Source organism: Hyperolius riggenbachi, chromosome 4, assembly GCF_040937935.1.
Source record: "Hyperolius riggenbachi isolate aHypRig1 chromosome 4, aHypRig1.pri, whole genome shotgun sequence".
NCBI classification, from domain to species: domain Eukaryota; kingdom Metazoa; phylum Chordata; class Amphibia; order Anura; family Hyperoliidae; genus Hyperolius; species Hyperolius riggenbachi.
In genome coordinates this window covers 363,621,446-363,635,101 of record NC_090649.1, presented here as the reverse complement: position 1 = coordinate 363,635,101, position 13,656 = coordinate 363,621,446, and the positions used below count along the sequence as shown (strand labels likewise).

The following is a 13,656-nucleotide window of genomic DNA, read 5'->3' as shown; positions in this document are numbered from 1 at the left end:
GTTTACAGATCCTGCTGATCTGAGGTTGTGGGAGGTGTGATGCAGTTTCAACAAATACTTTATGTATCCAGGTCCCAAATTGTGTAGGGCTTTGAATATCAATCTTGAAGAGGATTCACTGATTTACAGGTAGCCAGTGGTGTGAGCAAATAATCTGTGTAATGTGACAATGGTGGAGTTGATTTGTTAGCATCCTGGAAGCAGCATTTTGTACTAACTGCAGATGGTACCAGTCCTTATTTGGAAGTCCTTTATAGAGAGCATTGCAATTGTCAGCAGTTTAGTGCATATTCAGAGTGGAATTTTTCCAGTGTTCAAGTGATATTACACTATTCATGGAGAAATCAATACTCATCACCACCTCATCTCCTTTACCTTTCCAGTAACGTATGGTTCCCAAACTAGCCTGACGTTTGACAGTTTTTTGAGCTTAGTTAGTGTGGCAAAGGCAATGCACACCTTGAGGTGTAACCCAGTGGTTCTTGGATGCTCTGACCAATGGGTACTGGAGGTATGTGCATGAAGGGAAGTCTACTCGATGTGCACTCCTAGGTGATTGCAGCACTGGAATTACCTAGGAGTGCACATCGAGGAGACTTCCCTCCATGCACATGCCTTGCCATTGATGTCCTTGAGAAAGAGACACTGTTTTCTCAAAACAATGGAATTATGTTATATGCAGCAATAAAATAGTTGCATCTTATTTGGAATGGTGACCACTCACTCGGACTTTGCAAGAGCTTCACTTCTGAGTGCACATTAGAAGGTGTGTACATCATTATGCATAAATCTGGCAAGTGTCCTTCCTTTACTGCGTGTGTAAATTGTTTTGTACCATATGAAGTAAATTGCTCAGGCTGTGGAGGTAGTTGTGGTAAATAGATTTATGAAAATTCCTTGTGTTTCATTTTAAGAGAGCTATGCTTGTAATATGGACACTTCCACTGTTGCATCAACACAATGATGTTAGGGCATTCCAGCATTTCTGAAAGGAATTCGCTTAGAGCCTGTGATTTTTTTTTTCATGCTATACTTGAGAATTGTGTGGCTTTATGACCTGAAGCTGGAGGTCACTGCAAGGCCTGCAGGATTGCCTCTGAAACTACATGAATGCAAGCAAGGGTGGAAAACCAGAGTTACTCACATTCTCGTCAGTATAATAATTGGAGAGCATTGTACCATGTTAGCCGTCATTTAAATTTTTTCCGTACAATTTTTTATTATATTTCATTGGATCTAATGACATCCAGCCGTCTGGTTTACCTTAAAAATGTGTTTGTTTTGTTGGGTTTTTTTTTTTTGGGGGGGGGGTGATTTACTCATTATCAAAAGTGCATTAGACAAAACATAAGCACCTTAGTAGGGATGGAATTTGCAACAGCATAGGTTTGCCAATGTTGAACGTCCATACCAGAATGTTCCGCCTGACCTCGGACCTGAAGTCAGTTGGTCAGTAGGGATGGAGTTCATTGCGGTGCCCATGTTCACAATCCCACATTCCTGTTGATAAACATTGGTACAAGAACGCCAATGGCCAACAGACTTCAGGTAAGAGGTCATGCTAAACATTGTTGGGTGAAATTTGCCACTGGCGAACCCATGCCCCTGTGAATTCCATTCCTATCCCTAAACTCAATTTGAGTTACATGAAAATGTGTGCAATGACAGCATTCACTATGCGGGTTGGTTTTCTATCTTCATCCATCCATCCATCTATCCATCAACATGTGAAAGGATATTGACGAGTAATGTGTTCTCAGGCTTCTCTGGTCAATGACTATAGGTCAGGCTGTATGCCCATATGACTGACCTATAGCCCAGCCCATAACACCTGCACAAAGCTCCTACCTAATACATGTAAAGGATTGCGGAATGGCCGCCGCGTGCTCTGACGGTGTGGCGGGCGTTTCCGCGTCCAGTCCGGCGGTTTTATGCGTGGCGACATGTGTCTGACCTGGTGCAGCTTTCCTGTGCACATAGGCTGAAGAATACTTGCGCGCGCGCGGCGAGACAGAAGCTTTATGGGAAGCAGAGAGGGATCAGCTGACTCCCTTGGTCAGCTGATCCAAGTTTGTATGCAGATTGGCTGGAAGGGACTGGGCAGCGCTGCACTATATAACCACCCGTCCCTCAGTCTCACATCGTCTGCCGTTGCAAATGCTTACGTGTTGGCACACAGACCTCAGTCAGATCCTACAGTGTGGTTGAACCAGGAAGGACCTGGGAATCCACACTGAGCTAGAATACTTTCTCATGCTTATTCTATGTTATGCTTTAGACCAGTTCCAGGGTGTTGTGACTACGGATCTCACACCCAAGACTAGGATACTGTGTCAGTTCTATGTTATGCTTTAGACCAGTTCCAGGGTGTTGTGACTACGGACCTCACACCCAAGACTAGGGTACTGTGTCAGTTCTATGTTATGCTTTAAACATACATATATCCAGGCACATCGCCTCTAGTTAGGACATTAAATAAATTATTAGGGAAAGGGAGGTGCTGAAGGGGGTGTGGCTAGAAACAGCAAAAATCAATTAACCCTTCGCACTCTCACATGCAAATGTTCAAACAAATGCATTCACAGATTTACTCATCCAGGCACAACTGTTATCCCTACAGCTAAATTAAAAGCCAGGGTTTTAGTTCACAGAAGAATGCATTCTTATGCTTAGTCACCTATACTGCGTAGAAGTACCCAGGTAAACATAGGTGTCCTAACTCTGGCCCTGTAACATGCATAGTGCAGACATGCAAACACATTCATTGCATCAAACCTATCAATGGATTAGGAGCACACATCCTAACTTCCTCTCCTGGGAAAGACACTCCCTCCTTCCCCTTTATGTTTGTCAGCATGCACACAGCTTATGCTGGTGTATGTGCATGGTGCACATGGACACATAACATTAGCTCCCTTGTGTGATTGGTAAGATGCACTGTCTTTCCTAGGAGAGGAAGTTAGGATGTGTGCTCCTAATCCATTGATAGGTTTGATGCAATGAATGTGTTTGCATGTCTGCACTATGCATGTTACAGGGCCAGAGTTAGGACACCTATGTTTACCTGGGTACTTCTACGCAGTATAGGTGACTAAGCATAAGAATGCATTCTTCTGTGAACTAAAACCCTGGCTTTTAATTTAGCTGTAGGGATAACAGTTGTGCCTGGACGAGTAAATCTGTGATTGCATATGTTATGCTTTAGACCAGTTCCAGGGTGTTGTGACTATGGACCTCACACCCAAGACTAGGATACTGTGTCAGTTCTATCTTATGCTTTAGACCAGTTCCAGGGTGTTGTGACTATGGACCTTACACCCAAGACTAGGATACTGTATCAGTTCTATGTTATGCTTTAGACCAGTTCCCGGGTGTTGTGACTACGGACCTCACACCCAAGACTAGGATACTGTGTCATTTCTATGTTATACCGTAACCCGGTTCCAGGGCATAGAGAATAGGCCCTCACACCTAGTTAGGGCAAGCCTGTTTATATTAGCAGCAGGGCTTCCTGCAACCAAGCCTAGGCCCCTCTCCTCGGGAGCCTTTGGCCTAGGGATTCACCCACAGTCTGAAGTGAAATCCCTTCTTCTTCATACCTCCAGTTCCTCTGGCGGTTCTCTCTCAAAGTGCTACTGTTACATTGTACACTCATATCTCAGGTGTCCAGAGGTTAGACATACCTGGATTATTAGTGATTCTGCAGATCATTCATAATCTGGTGTATATCTGCATTACTGGTGAATCTGCAGATCACCAATAATCAGATTCTCTCTGTGTGTTGACACCAATCGTTACAGAACGGCAGACCAAAATAATATGGACACACTTGACAGTCGTCTTCTTGCACTCACCACCTCGGAGGAGAATTGCATCAGCGTGCTGGATAGTCATCAGACCCAGATCAATGCCTTGTCTGGGTCTATACAAGCCCTTCAGACAACTGTTAATGCAGTGTGATCCCCTCTTGTTACAGACGTACGCATGCCTGTGCCCGAGAAATTTTCTGGTCATAGATCTGACTTTCGAAACTTTAAAAATCGAGTGTTATCTTACTTTGAGTTGAGACCTAATACTTCAGGTACTGCCGCACAGAGAATTATCTTTATTAAAACACTGTTGACTGGGAATTCCCAGACCTGGGCATATGGTCTTCAACCAGGGGATGGGGCCCTGACCTCTGTGGAGGAATTTTTCAAAGCTATGGCTATAATTTACGATGACCCAGACTTTGCCTCGACCGCTGAGCGGAAGCTCAAGATGTTGCAGCAAGGCAAAGATTCGGTAGAGACTTATGCAGCTGAGTTCAGGAAGTGGGCGGTATCAGCTAGATGGGGCTCATTTGCATTGTTGGATTGTTTCTTGTCAGGATTATCAGATGCAGTGTCAAATCTGATGTTGGGATATCCTGAGCCAAAAATTATTGATGAAGCCATTTCTCTAGCGATCAGAGTGGACCGTCGCCTACGGTATCAGAGACAAAGTCGGGGCAGGAGTAGTGTGAGATATGTTTCCTATGCTTCCTCGCCACCTACGTCACCTCCCCCTGAACCCATGCAGGTTGGACGTTCAAAATTGTCCCGGGTCGAGCAGACTCGTAGAAAAACTGAACAACTCTGCTTGTACTGTGCAGAGGAGGGTCATAAAGCACAGAACTGTCCCAAAAAGTCGGGAAACGCTGTCGCCTAGGAGTGGTCAGAGGTAACACCCTAGGCGCACGGAGTTTACCTCTCAAAGACGATAGACTGCTCCTCCCATGCACCATTTCATGGGAGGACCAGACAGTTTCTACTGAGGCCTTTCTCGACTCTGGCTCGGCCGCCAATTTTATTGGTTATGATTTTGCTAAAAAACTGGGAATTCCTATTGTCCCATTGAATCATAAAGTGTTAGTTACTGCAGTGGATGACTCTCCTCTGCAGAGTAAATACCCTCTGTCTCAGACTCCGGAGTTGGGGGTCACCATAGGGGTTTTGCATAGAGAGAGGCTGCAGTTTTTTGTGTTACGAATGGCAACTTCCACCGTCATCCTTGGTCTGCCATGGTTACGACTTCACGCCCCTCAGATTGATTGGGCCTCTGGTCAGCTAACGAGCTGGTCTAACCGCTGTTATCATCATTGTTTGGCGAAGGTAACCATGGGTAACACCAGAATTCAGGTGGAAGGATTGCCAGAGCAGTATAAAGATTTTGCTGATGTCTTTTGTCCTAAGTCAGCAGACAGACTACCCCCTCACCGTCCCTTTGATTGTCCGATTGAATTAAGGTCTGGTTGTATGCCTCCTAAGGGTCACCTTTATAACCTGTCCGGGCCAGAGAAGTTGGCAATGCAGGAGTACATCAAAGAAAATTTAGCTAAGGGTTTTATCCGCCCCTCCCGGTCACCTGCGGGCGCTGGGTTCTTTTTTGTTAAAAAAAAAGATGGAGGCCTCCGTCCCTGCATAGACTATCGGGGTATAAATAAGGTCACTGTGAAAAATCGCTACCCGCTACCTCTGATTGACGATTTATTCTCCCAGATCACCAACGCTAAAATTTTCTCGAAATTGGACTTAAGGGGTGCATACAACCTGGTGCGTATCAGGGACGGTGACGAGTGGAAGACGGCCTTTAATACACCCGATGGGCATCACGAGTACTTAGTGATGCCCTTCGGGTTGTGCAACGCCCCGGCTGTCTTCCAGGAGCTGATTAACGAGGTTTTCAGACCAATTTTGGGTAAATTTGCATTAGTATATCTTGATGATATACTAGTCTTTTCAGCCACTCTTGCCGAACATCGGAGACATGTCAAGTATGTGCTGGAAAGACTAAGACAGAATCAATTATATGCCAAACTGGAAAAGTGCATTTTTGAGGTGACCTCTGTTGCGTTTCTAGGGTATGTAATATCTACCTCGGGCCTCTCTATGGACCCTGGGAAAGTCTCTGCAATATTGGGCTGGCCACAGCCTGTAGGTCTGAAGGCCCTCCAGAGATTTCTGGGTTTTGCAAATTACTACAGGAGATTTATTAAAGGGTACTCTACGGTGGTTGCACCCCTTACCAGTCTTACTAGGAAAGGGGCTGATACTCACCACTGGTCCGAGGAAGCTCTTACGGCTTTTGATACCCTAAAGAAACTGTTCTGTTCTGCTCCTATTCTGAGACACGTCTATGTCACTTTCCCATTCTTAGTAGAGGTTGATGCCTCTGAGGTGGGGGTGGGGGCTGTGCTGTCTCAGCGTTCTGGTTTGCACAGTAAGCTTCATCCTTGTGCCTACTTCTCCCGTAGGTTTTCCCCAGTGGAGAAAAACTACGATATAGGCAACCGAGAACTCCTGGCCATCAAGTTAGCCTTTGAAGAATAGCGACATTGGTTAGAGGGAGCAGAACATGTTATTACGGTTTACACAGATCATAAAAACTTGGAGTACATAGAGAACGCTGAGAAACTCAGTCCCCGACAGGCCCGGTGGTCACTGTTCTTTTCCAGATTCACTTTTGTAATTACGTATACTCCTGGTAGTAAAAACGTTAAGGCTGATGCCTTGTCCAGGTGCTTTGAGCCCGAGACGGCACAGCCCTCGGCACCCGAGACTATTCTGCCTCGGAAGGTGGTTTTGGCAGCCACAGAGACCTGGAGGGATTGGACTGCTACCCTGGCCCCATATCAGCAGGATGTCCCAGAAGGAAAGCCCGAGGGTGTGTTGTTTGTGCCCCTGCCTTTCCGCTTACAGCTCTTACAGCTGTTTCACTCCCATAAGAATGCTGGTCATCCAGGGGCCACCCGGACACAGGATCTCCTTGCCAGGTGTGCATGGTGGCCATCGTTGGCTACAGACTGTAAGGAGTTTGTGAGAGAGTGTGCTGTGTGTGCTAGGAGCAAACCTTCCCGACAGGCTCCGGTGGGAACTTTGCAGCCCTTGCCGGTTCCAAATGAACCGTGGACTCATCTGTCCATGGATTTCGTGGGTGAACTCCCCAGATCTGAAGGCATGACTGTCATCTGGGTGGTGGTAGACAGATTCAGCAAGATGGCCCATTTTGTCCCTCTGAAAGGACTCCCCTCCGCCCAAGAGCTGGCTAACCTCTTCATATAGCACATTTTCCGGCTGCATGGCATTCCGGAGAATGTGGTGTCAGACAGGGGAGTCCAATTCGTTTCTAAGTTCTGGAGGGCATTTTGTCATTCTATGGGCATGGATCTTTCATTTTCCTCAGGCTACCACCCGCAGACGAATGGCCAGACTGAGAGGGTCAACCAATCCATGGAACAGTTTCTCAGATGCTACGTGGCTGATGCACAAACCGACTGGGTAAAATTTTTACCTTTCGCGGAGTTTGCGCACAATAACCTGAAAAGTTCTTCCTCTGAGTTTTCCCCTTTTCAGGTAGTGTCAGGGAGGTCCCCTACGTTTGCTCCTTTGCCAGTGGCATCTACTTCTTTCCCAGCATTGAAGGATTGGCGGCTTGCGTTGAAACAAATTTGGGCTCTGGTGAAAACAAATTTGGGGGAGGCTTTCAAATCTCAGAAAAAGCAGGCCGACGAGACGCGCTGCTGAATGGGACTTTTCACCAGGAGATTTGGTCTGGGTGTCTACGCGACATCTGGCATTGAAACAAATGTCACCCAAGTTGGGGCCCAGATTTATTGGGCCGTTTCCAGTCACCAAGAGAATTAATGCTGTCACCTATGTCGTTGATCTTCCTACCAGTATGCGTGGTGTAAGATCATTCCACGTGTCATTGCTCAAGCCGGCAGTGCAGGTGGATTCCACTCCCCCCCCCCCCCCCCCCCCTGTATTCGTTGATGATCAACCCGAGTGTGAGGTTGAGAAGATTCTGGATTCCCGGGTGCTGCAAAATTCTGTGCAATATTTGGTACACTGGAAAGGTTATGGTGTGGAGGATAGAACTTGGGTACCAGAGTGCCGCATGCACGCAGATGAATTGAGGAGAGAGTTCCATGACTTACATCCTGAGAAGCCTGGTGGGAAGTGTCCGGAGTCCACTCCTCGGGAGGGGTACTGTAAAGGGTTGCGGAATGGCCGCCGCGTGCTCTGACGGCGTGGCGGCCGTTTCCGCGTCCAGTCCGGCGGTTTACGCGTGGCGACATGTGTCTGACCTGGTGCAGCCTTTCTGTGCACATAGGCTGAGGAATACACGCGCGCGTGGCGAGACAGAAGCTTTATGGGAAGCAGAGAGGGATCAGCTGACTCCCTTGGTCAGCTGATCCAAGTTTGTATGCAGATTGGCTGGAAGGGACTGGGCAGCGCTGGCCAGCGCTGCACTATATAACCACTCGTCCCTCAGTCTCACATCGTCTGCCGTTGCAAATGCTTACGTGTTGGCACACAGACCTCAGTCAGATCCTACAGTGTGGTTGAACCAGGAAGGACCTAGGAATCCACACTGAGCTAGAATACTTTCTCATGCTTATTCTATGTTATGCTTTAGACCAGTTCCAGGGTGTTGTGACTACGGACCTCACACCCAAGACTAGGATACTGTGTCAGTTCTATGTTATGCTTTAGACCAGTTCCAGGGTGTTGTGACTACGGACCTCACACCCAAGACTAGGATACTGTGTCATTTCTATGTTATACCTTAACCCGGTTCCAGCAACAATAGGGTTAGGAGCGGCACTCCTTTCCGTTTTCAAAGATCGGGTGCCGAGTCCTGGATGCTAAGCCAACATCCAATGCTTGTAGTGAGGTTGAAGAGTGGGCTCGCACACCAGCTTCTCAATATAGCAAAAAAGTCGTTTATTAATCCATCATGTGTCAAACACAAAGCATGACAATTGTTCCGGGGTCACTACGGGTCCCCTTCATCAGATAAGTGCAGACAAAACGTTTTGTCTGCACTTATCTGATGAAGGGGACCCGTAGTGGCCCCGGAACAATTGTCATGCTTTGTGTTTGACACATGATGGATTAATAAAGGACTGTTTTGCTCTATTGCGAAGCTGGTGTGCGAGCCCACTCTTCAACTTAACCCGGTTCCAGGGCATAGAGAATAGGCCCTCACACCTAGTTAGGGCAAGCCTGTTTATATTAGCAGCAGGGCTTCCTGCAACCAAGCCTAGGCCCCTCTCCTCGGGAGCCTTTGGCCTAGGGATTCACCCACAGTCTGAGGTGAAATCCCTTTTTCTTCATACCTCCAGTTCCTCTGGCGGTTCTCTCTCAAAGTGCTACTGTTACATTGTACACTCATATCTCAGGTGTCCAGAGGTTAGACATACCTGGATTATTAGTGATTCTGCAGATCATTCATAATCTGGTGTATATCTGCATTACTGGTGAATCTGCAGATCACCAATAATCAGATTCTCTCTGCGTGTTGACACCAATCGTTACAATACAATTCTACAATACCCTGCAGGCAAATGTAACATACAGGCTGACATATAGTATTCACCAAACAAAGCAGTATGAGTAATATAAGCATAGTGACCTCAGATATAGTCACCTGAGGCCTGCTGTTTGGAGGCAGTCCAGATGGTAGCCAAGAATGGCAGGCTGGTGATAGTTACACACTTTCCAGAAGATTTGATCAGTACAATCTGAGTCAGTCCAGGCAGAGTTCATAAGAACAGTCCATTAAACGAAGTTGATCCAGACAGCAATCAGGGAAATCCAGGAACAAGGCAGAGTCAGCAACGGGTAAACCAACAGAGAGCGTGGTCAGGAACAAACAGGAGTTGACAACAGGAGATCAATCTGAAAATAAACTTGGTCAAGATACAGACAAAGTCGGCACTAGATCAGCAGTTGTGAGCGCAGTCTCAGCAACAAGCCCATCAGAGGATATCACGGGCAATGACAGAGGGCGCCCACCTAACTTTTATACTAAAACTAACCAATTAACTAAAAAGAATCCAAAAGTATCCAGTCATCTTGCGCGTGTCAGCACGTTGTCACCGTTTACAGCGGCGGAGCACGTACTGATCACACGTCCACCGCTTAGCCAATGGGAACTGAGCGCCGTGCGCTTCACTGACATCAGAGCTTCGCCGAGACCCAGAGGCTTGCGCCTCAGCGTGGGTCTCGGCGTTCTGCCGCCATGAGCGGCGAGATCTTACATGTGAATTGTTTCTTTGAAGGGACATTGACAAGTCATATACAGTGGAGGAAATAATTATTTGACCCCTCACTGATTTTGTAAGTTTGTCCAATGATAAAGAAATGAAAAGTCTCAGAACAGTATCATTTCAATGGTAGGTTTATTTTAACAGTGGCAGATAGCACATCAAAAGGAAAATGAAAAAAATAACCTTAAATAAAAGATAGCAACTGATTTGCATTTCATTGAGTGAAATAAGTTTTTGAACCCCTACCAACCATTAAGAGTTCTGGCTCCCATAGAGTGGTTAGACACTTCTACTCAATTAGTCACCCTCATTAAGGACACCTGTCTTAACTAGTCACCTGTATAAAAGACACCTGTCCACAGAATCAATCAATCAAGCAGACTCCAAACTCTCCAACATGGGAAAGACCAAAGAGCTGTCCAAGGATGTCAGAGACAAAATTGTAGACTTGCACAAGGCTGGAATGGGCTACAAAACCATTAGCAAGAAGCTGGGAGAGAAGGTGACAACTGTTGGTGCGATTGTTCGAAAATGGAAGGAGCACAAAATGACCATCAATCGACCTCGCTCTGGGGCTCCACGCAAGATCTCACCTCGTGGGGTGTCAATGGTTCTGAGAAAGGTAAAAAAGCATCCTAGAACTGCACGGGAGGAGTTAGTGAATGACCTCAAATTAGCAGGGACCACAGTCACCAAGAAAACCATTGGAAACACATTACACCGCAATGGATTAAAATCCTGCAGGGCTCGCAAGGTCCCCCTGCTCAAGAAGGCACATGTGCAGGCCCGTCTGAAGTTTGCCAATGAACACCTGAATGATTCTGTGAGTGACTGGGAGAAGGTGCTGTGGTCTGATGAGACCAAAATAGAGCTCTTTGGCATTAACCACCCTGGCGTTCTGATTAAATCGCCAGGGTGGCTGCGGGAGGGTTTTTTTTAAATAAAAAAAAACTATTTCATGCAGCCAACTGAAAGTTGGCTGCATGAAAGCCCACTAGAGGGCGCTCCGGAGGCGATCTTCCGATCGCCTCCGGCGCCCAGAATAAACAAGGAAGGCCGCAATGAGCGGCCTTCCTTGTTTTGCTTATATCGTCGCCATAGCGACGAGCGGAGTGACGTCATCGACGTCAGCCGACGTCCTGACGTCAGCCGCCTCCGATCCAGCCCTTAGCGCTGGCCGGAACTTTTTGTTCCGGCTGCGCAGGGCTCAGGCGGCTAGGGGGGCCCTCTTTCGCCGCTGCTCGCGGCGAATCGCCGCAGAGCGGCGGCGATCAGGCAGCACACGCGGCTGGCAAAGTGCCGGCTGCGTGTGCTGCTTTTTATTTCATTAAAATCGGCCCAGCAGGGCCTGAGCGGCAGCCGCTGGCGGTGTTGGACGAGCTGAGCTCGTCCAGACCGCCCAGCTGGTTAACTCAACTCGCTGTGTTTGGAGGAAGAAAAATGCTGCCTATGACCCCTAAAACACCGTCCCCACCGTCAAGCATGGGGGTGGAAACATTTTGCTTTGGGGGTGTTTTTCTGCTAAGGGCACAGGACAACTTAATCGCATTAACGGGAAAATGGACGTAGCCATGTATCGTGAAATCCTAAACGACAACCTCCTTCCCTCTGCCAGGAAACTGAAAATGGGTCGTGGATGGGTGTTCCAGTACGACAATGACCCAAAACATACAGCAAAGGCAACAAAGGAGTGGCTCAAAAAGAAGCACATTAAGGTCATGGAGTGGCCTAGTCAGTCTCTGGACCTTAATCCAATAGAAAACCTATGGAGGGAGCTCAAGCTCAGAGTTGCACAGAGACAGCCTTGAAACCTTAGGGATTTAGAGATGATCTGCAAAGAGGAGTGGACCAACATTCCTCCTAAAATGTGTGCAAACTTGGTCATCAATTACAAGAAACGTTTGACCTCTGTGCTTGCAAACAAGGGTTTTTCCACTAAGTATTAAGTCTTTTATTGTTAGAGGGTTCAAAAACGTATTTCACTCAATGAAATGCAAATCAGTTGCTATCTTTTATTTAAGGTTATTTTTTCGATTTTCCTTTTGATGTGCTATCTGCCACTGTTAAAATAAACCTACCATTGAAATGATACTGTTCTGAGACTTTTCATTTCTTTGTCATTGGACAAACTTACAAAATCAATGAGGGGTCAAATAATTATTTCCTCCACTGGTAAATGTGCAGTGAGTGATTATTGTAAAATGTGGTCAAGAACAGCCTGATATTTTGAGGTTGTTAGCCTGTGTGTATTCCTTTAGGCTGCTTGCACACCAAGACGTTACAGGCGCACGTTAGTGCGCCTGTAACGCTCCCCCAACGCACAGCAATGTAACACAAGTGGGCTGTTCACACAGCCCACGTTGCGTTACATGTAACGCTGCACGTTCTGTGCAAAGTGCAGCATGCTACGGCGTTGGAGCGGCTATAGCCGCGTTAGACTGTTTGCACATGCGCAGTGGGGGGCGGAGGAGGCGGGGAGAGCCAGCTACAGTAGCCGCGCACATGGCTACTTAATATTCACTGCACTGGCGGGCGCTGATTGGCCGGCGGGACCACGTGATGCGGAGTGTCTCGCTCCGCATCACGTGGTCCCGCTGGCCAATCAGCGCCACTCTGGGAGATATTATGGGCATCGAGCAGCCTAACGCGGCTCACTCTACCGTCGGCTTTTGCAGCACCATACGTTGTGTTAGGTGCACGTTATGCGACCTTAACGTGCCACCTAACACAACGTCTTGGTGTGCAAGAAGCCTTAACCCTTAACATGCTTACATGTGTTTTCTTTGTTTTGTTTGAATTTTAGGTATGCTATTCTCAAGTTTTGGTACTACTCTGTGATTCTTGTTACATTAAGTAATATACTGCAGTTTTGTTAAAGTGCCTTATAACAAGTAAAATATTTTTCTTGCCTATGAACAGTTGATCAGTTCATTGATGTGTTTGTGTACAATGTAATATTTGAATAATATACCATTTTCGTCACAGATGAGTACTATGCCAGGATTACCCACAAGACCTTGCTTCTATGACATTGACCTGGATCCTGACACCGAGGAAGTGAAGGGACTGTTCTGATCAGACATCCGGTATAGTATCTTATTTTACTTTGACACCAGGTTTTATGTTCCAGGATTATACATAGTGATCCAAAATAAGCTTAAAAGCTTTGCTAGAGACCAGTAAGGTACAGAACTGCTTTTTTAATCAGAATACCACATATTTATATTTATACCGTCTTTTTCACTTCAACAATCTCTTAGCCCTGAAATTCTATTGAATGCTCCATATCTCCCCCAATCTATATGCAAGTCTCCATCTTCTCTGTTCCTGCGGTCATTTTTTGACGTCCCTGGCCATTGCAGAGCATGCAGAGAGATGTAAAACACTTTAATGGACTACATCAACTGCCATGCATTGCGGCGGCCAGGGACACGTAACTTCACTCTGTGGCACAGGGACAGAGAAGATGGAGGCCGCATATAAATGGGAGGAGGGGGCTCCACCATAGGTAAGTGAATGCTCTCTCCTCCAAAAGACCACACACTTTATAAACCTCTGTTAGTGGGAGGTTTGTTTGAAAA

The 13,656-nt window shown here is 46.8% G+C and overlaps 1 protein-coding gene across 1 annotated transcript in view; it reads left to right on the top strand.

The window, feature by feature from the left end:
* The window catches only part of MTHFD1L (methylenetetrahydrofolate dehydrogenase (NADP+ dependent) 1 like), a 466,799-nt gene that overhangs the window by 418,735 nt on the left and 34,408 nt on the right, over positions 1-13,656 (top strand). The window contains exon 23 of the mRNA XM_068279548.1: positions 13,061-13,161. Within this exon, the coding sequence (XP_068135649.1) occupies positions 13,061-13,150 (90 nt within the window). The 3' untranslated portion in view covers positions 13,151-13,161. The remainder of the gene's footprint in view (positions 1-13,060; positions 13,162-13,656) is intronic.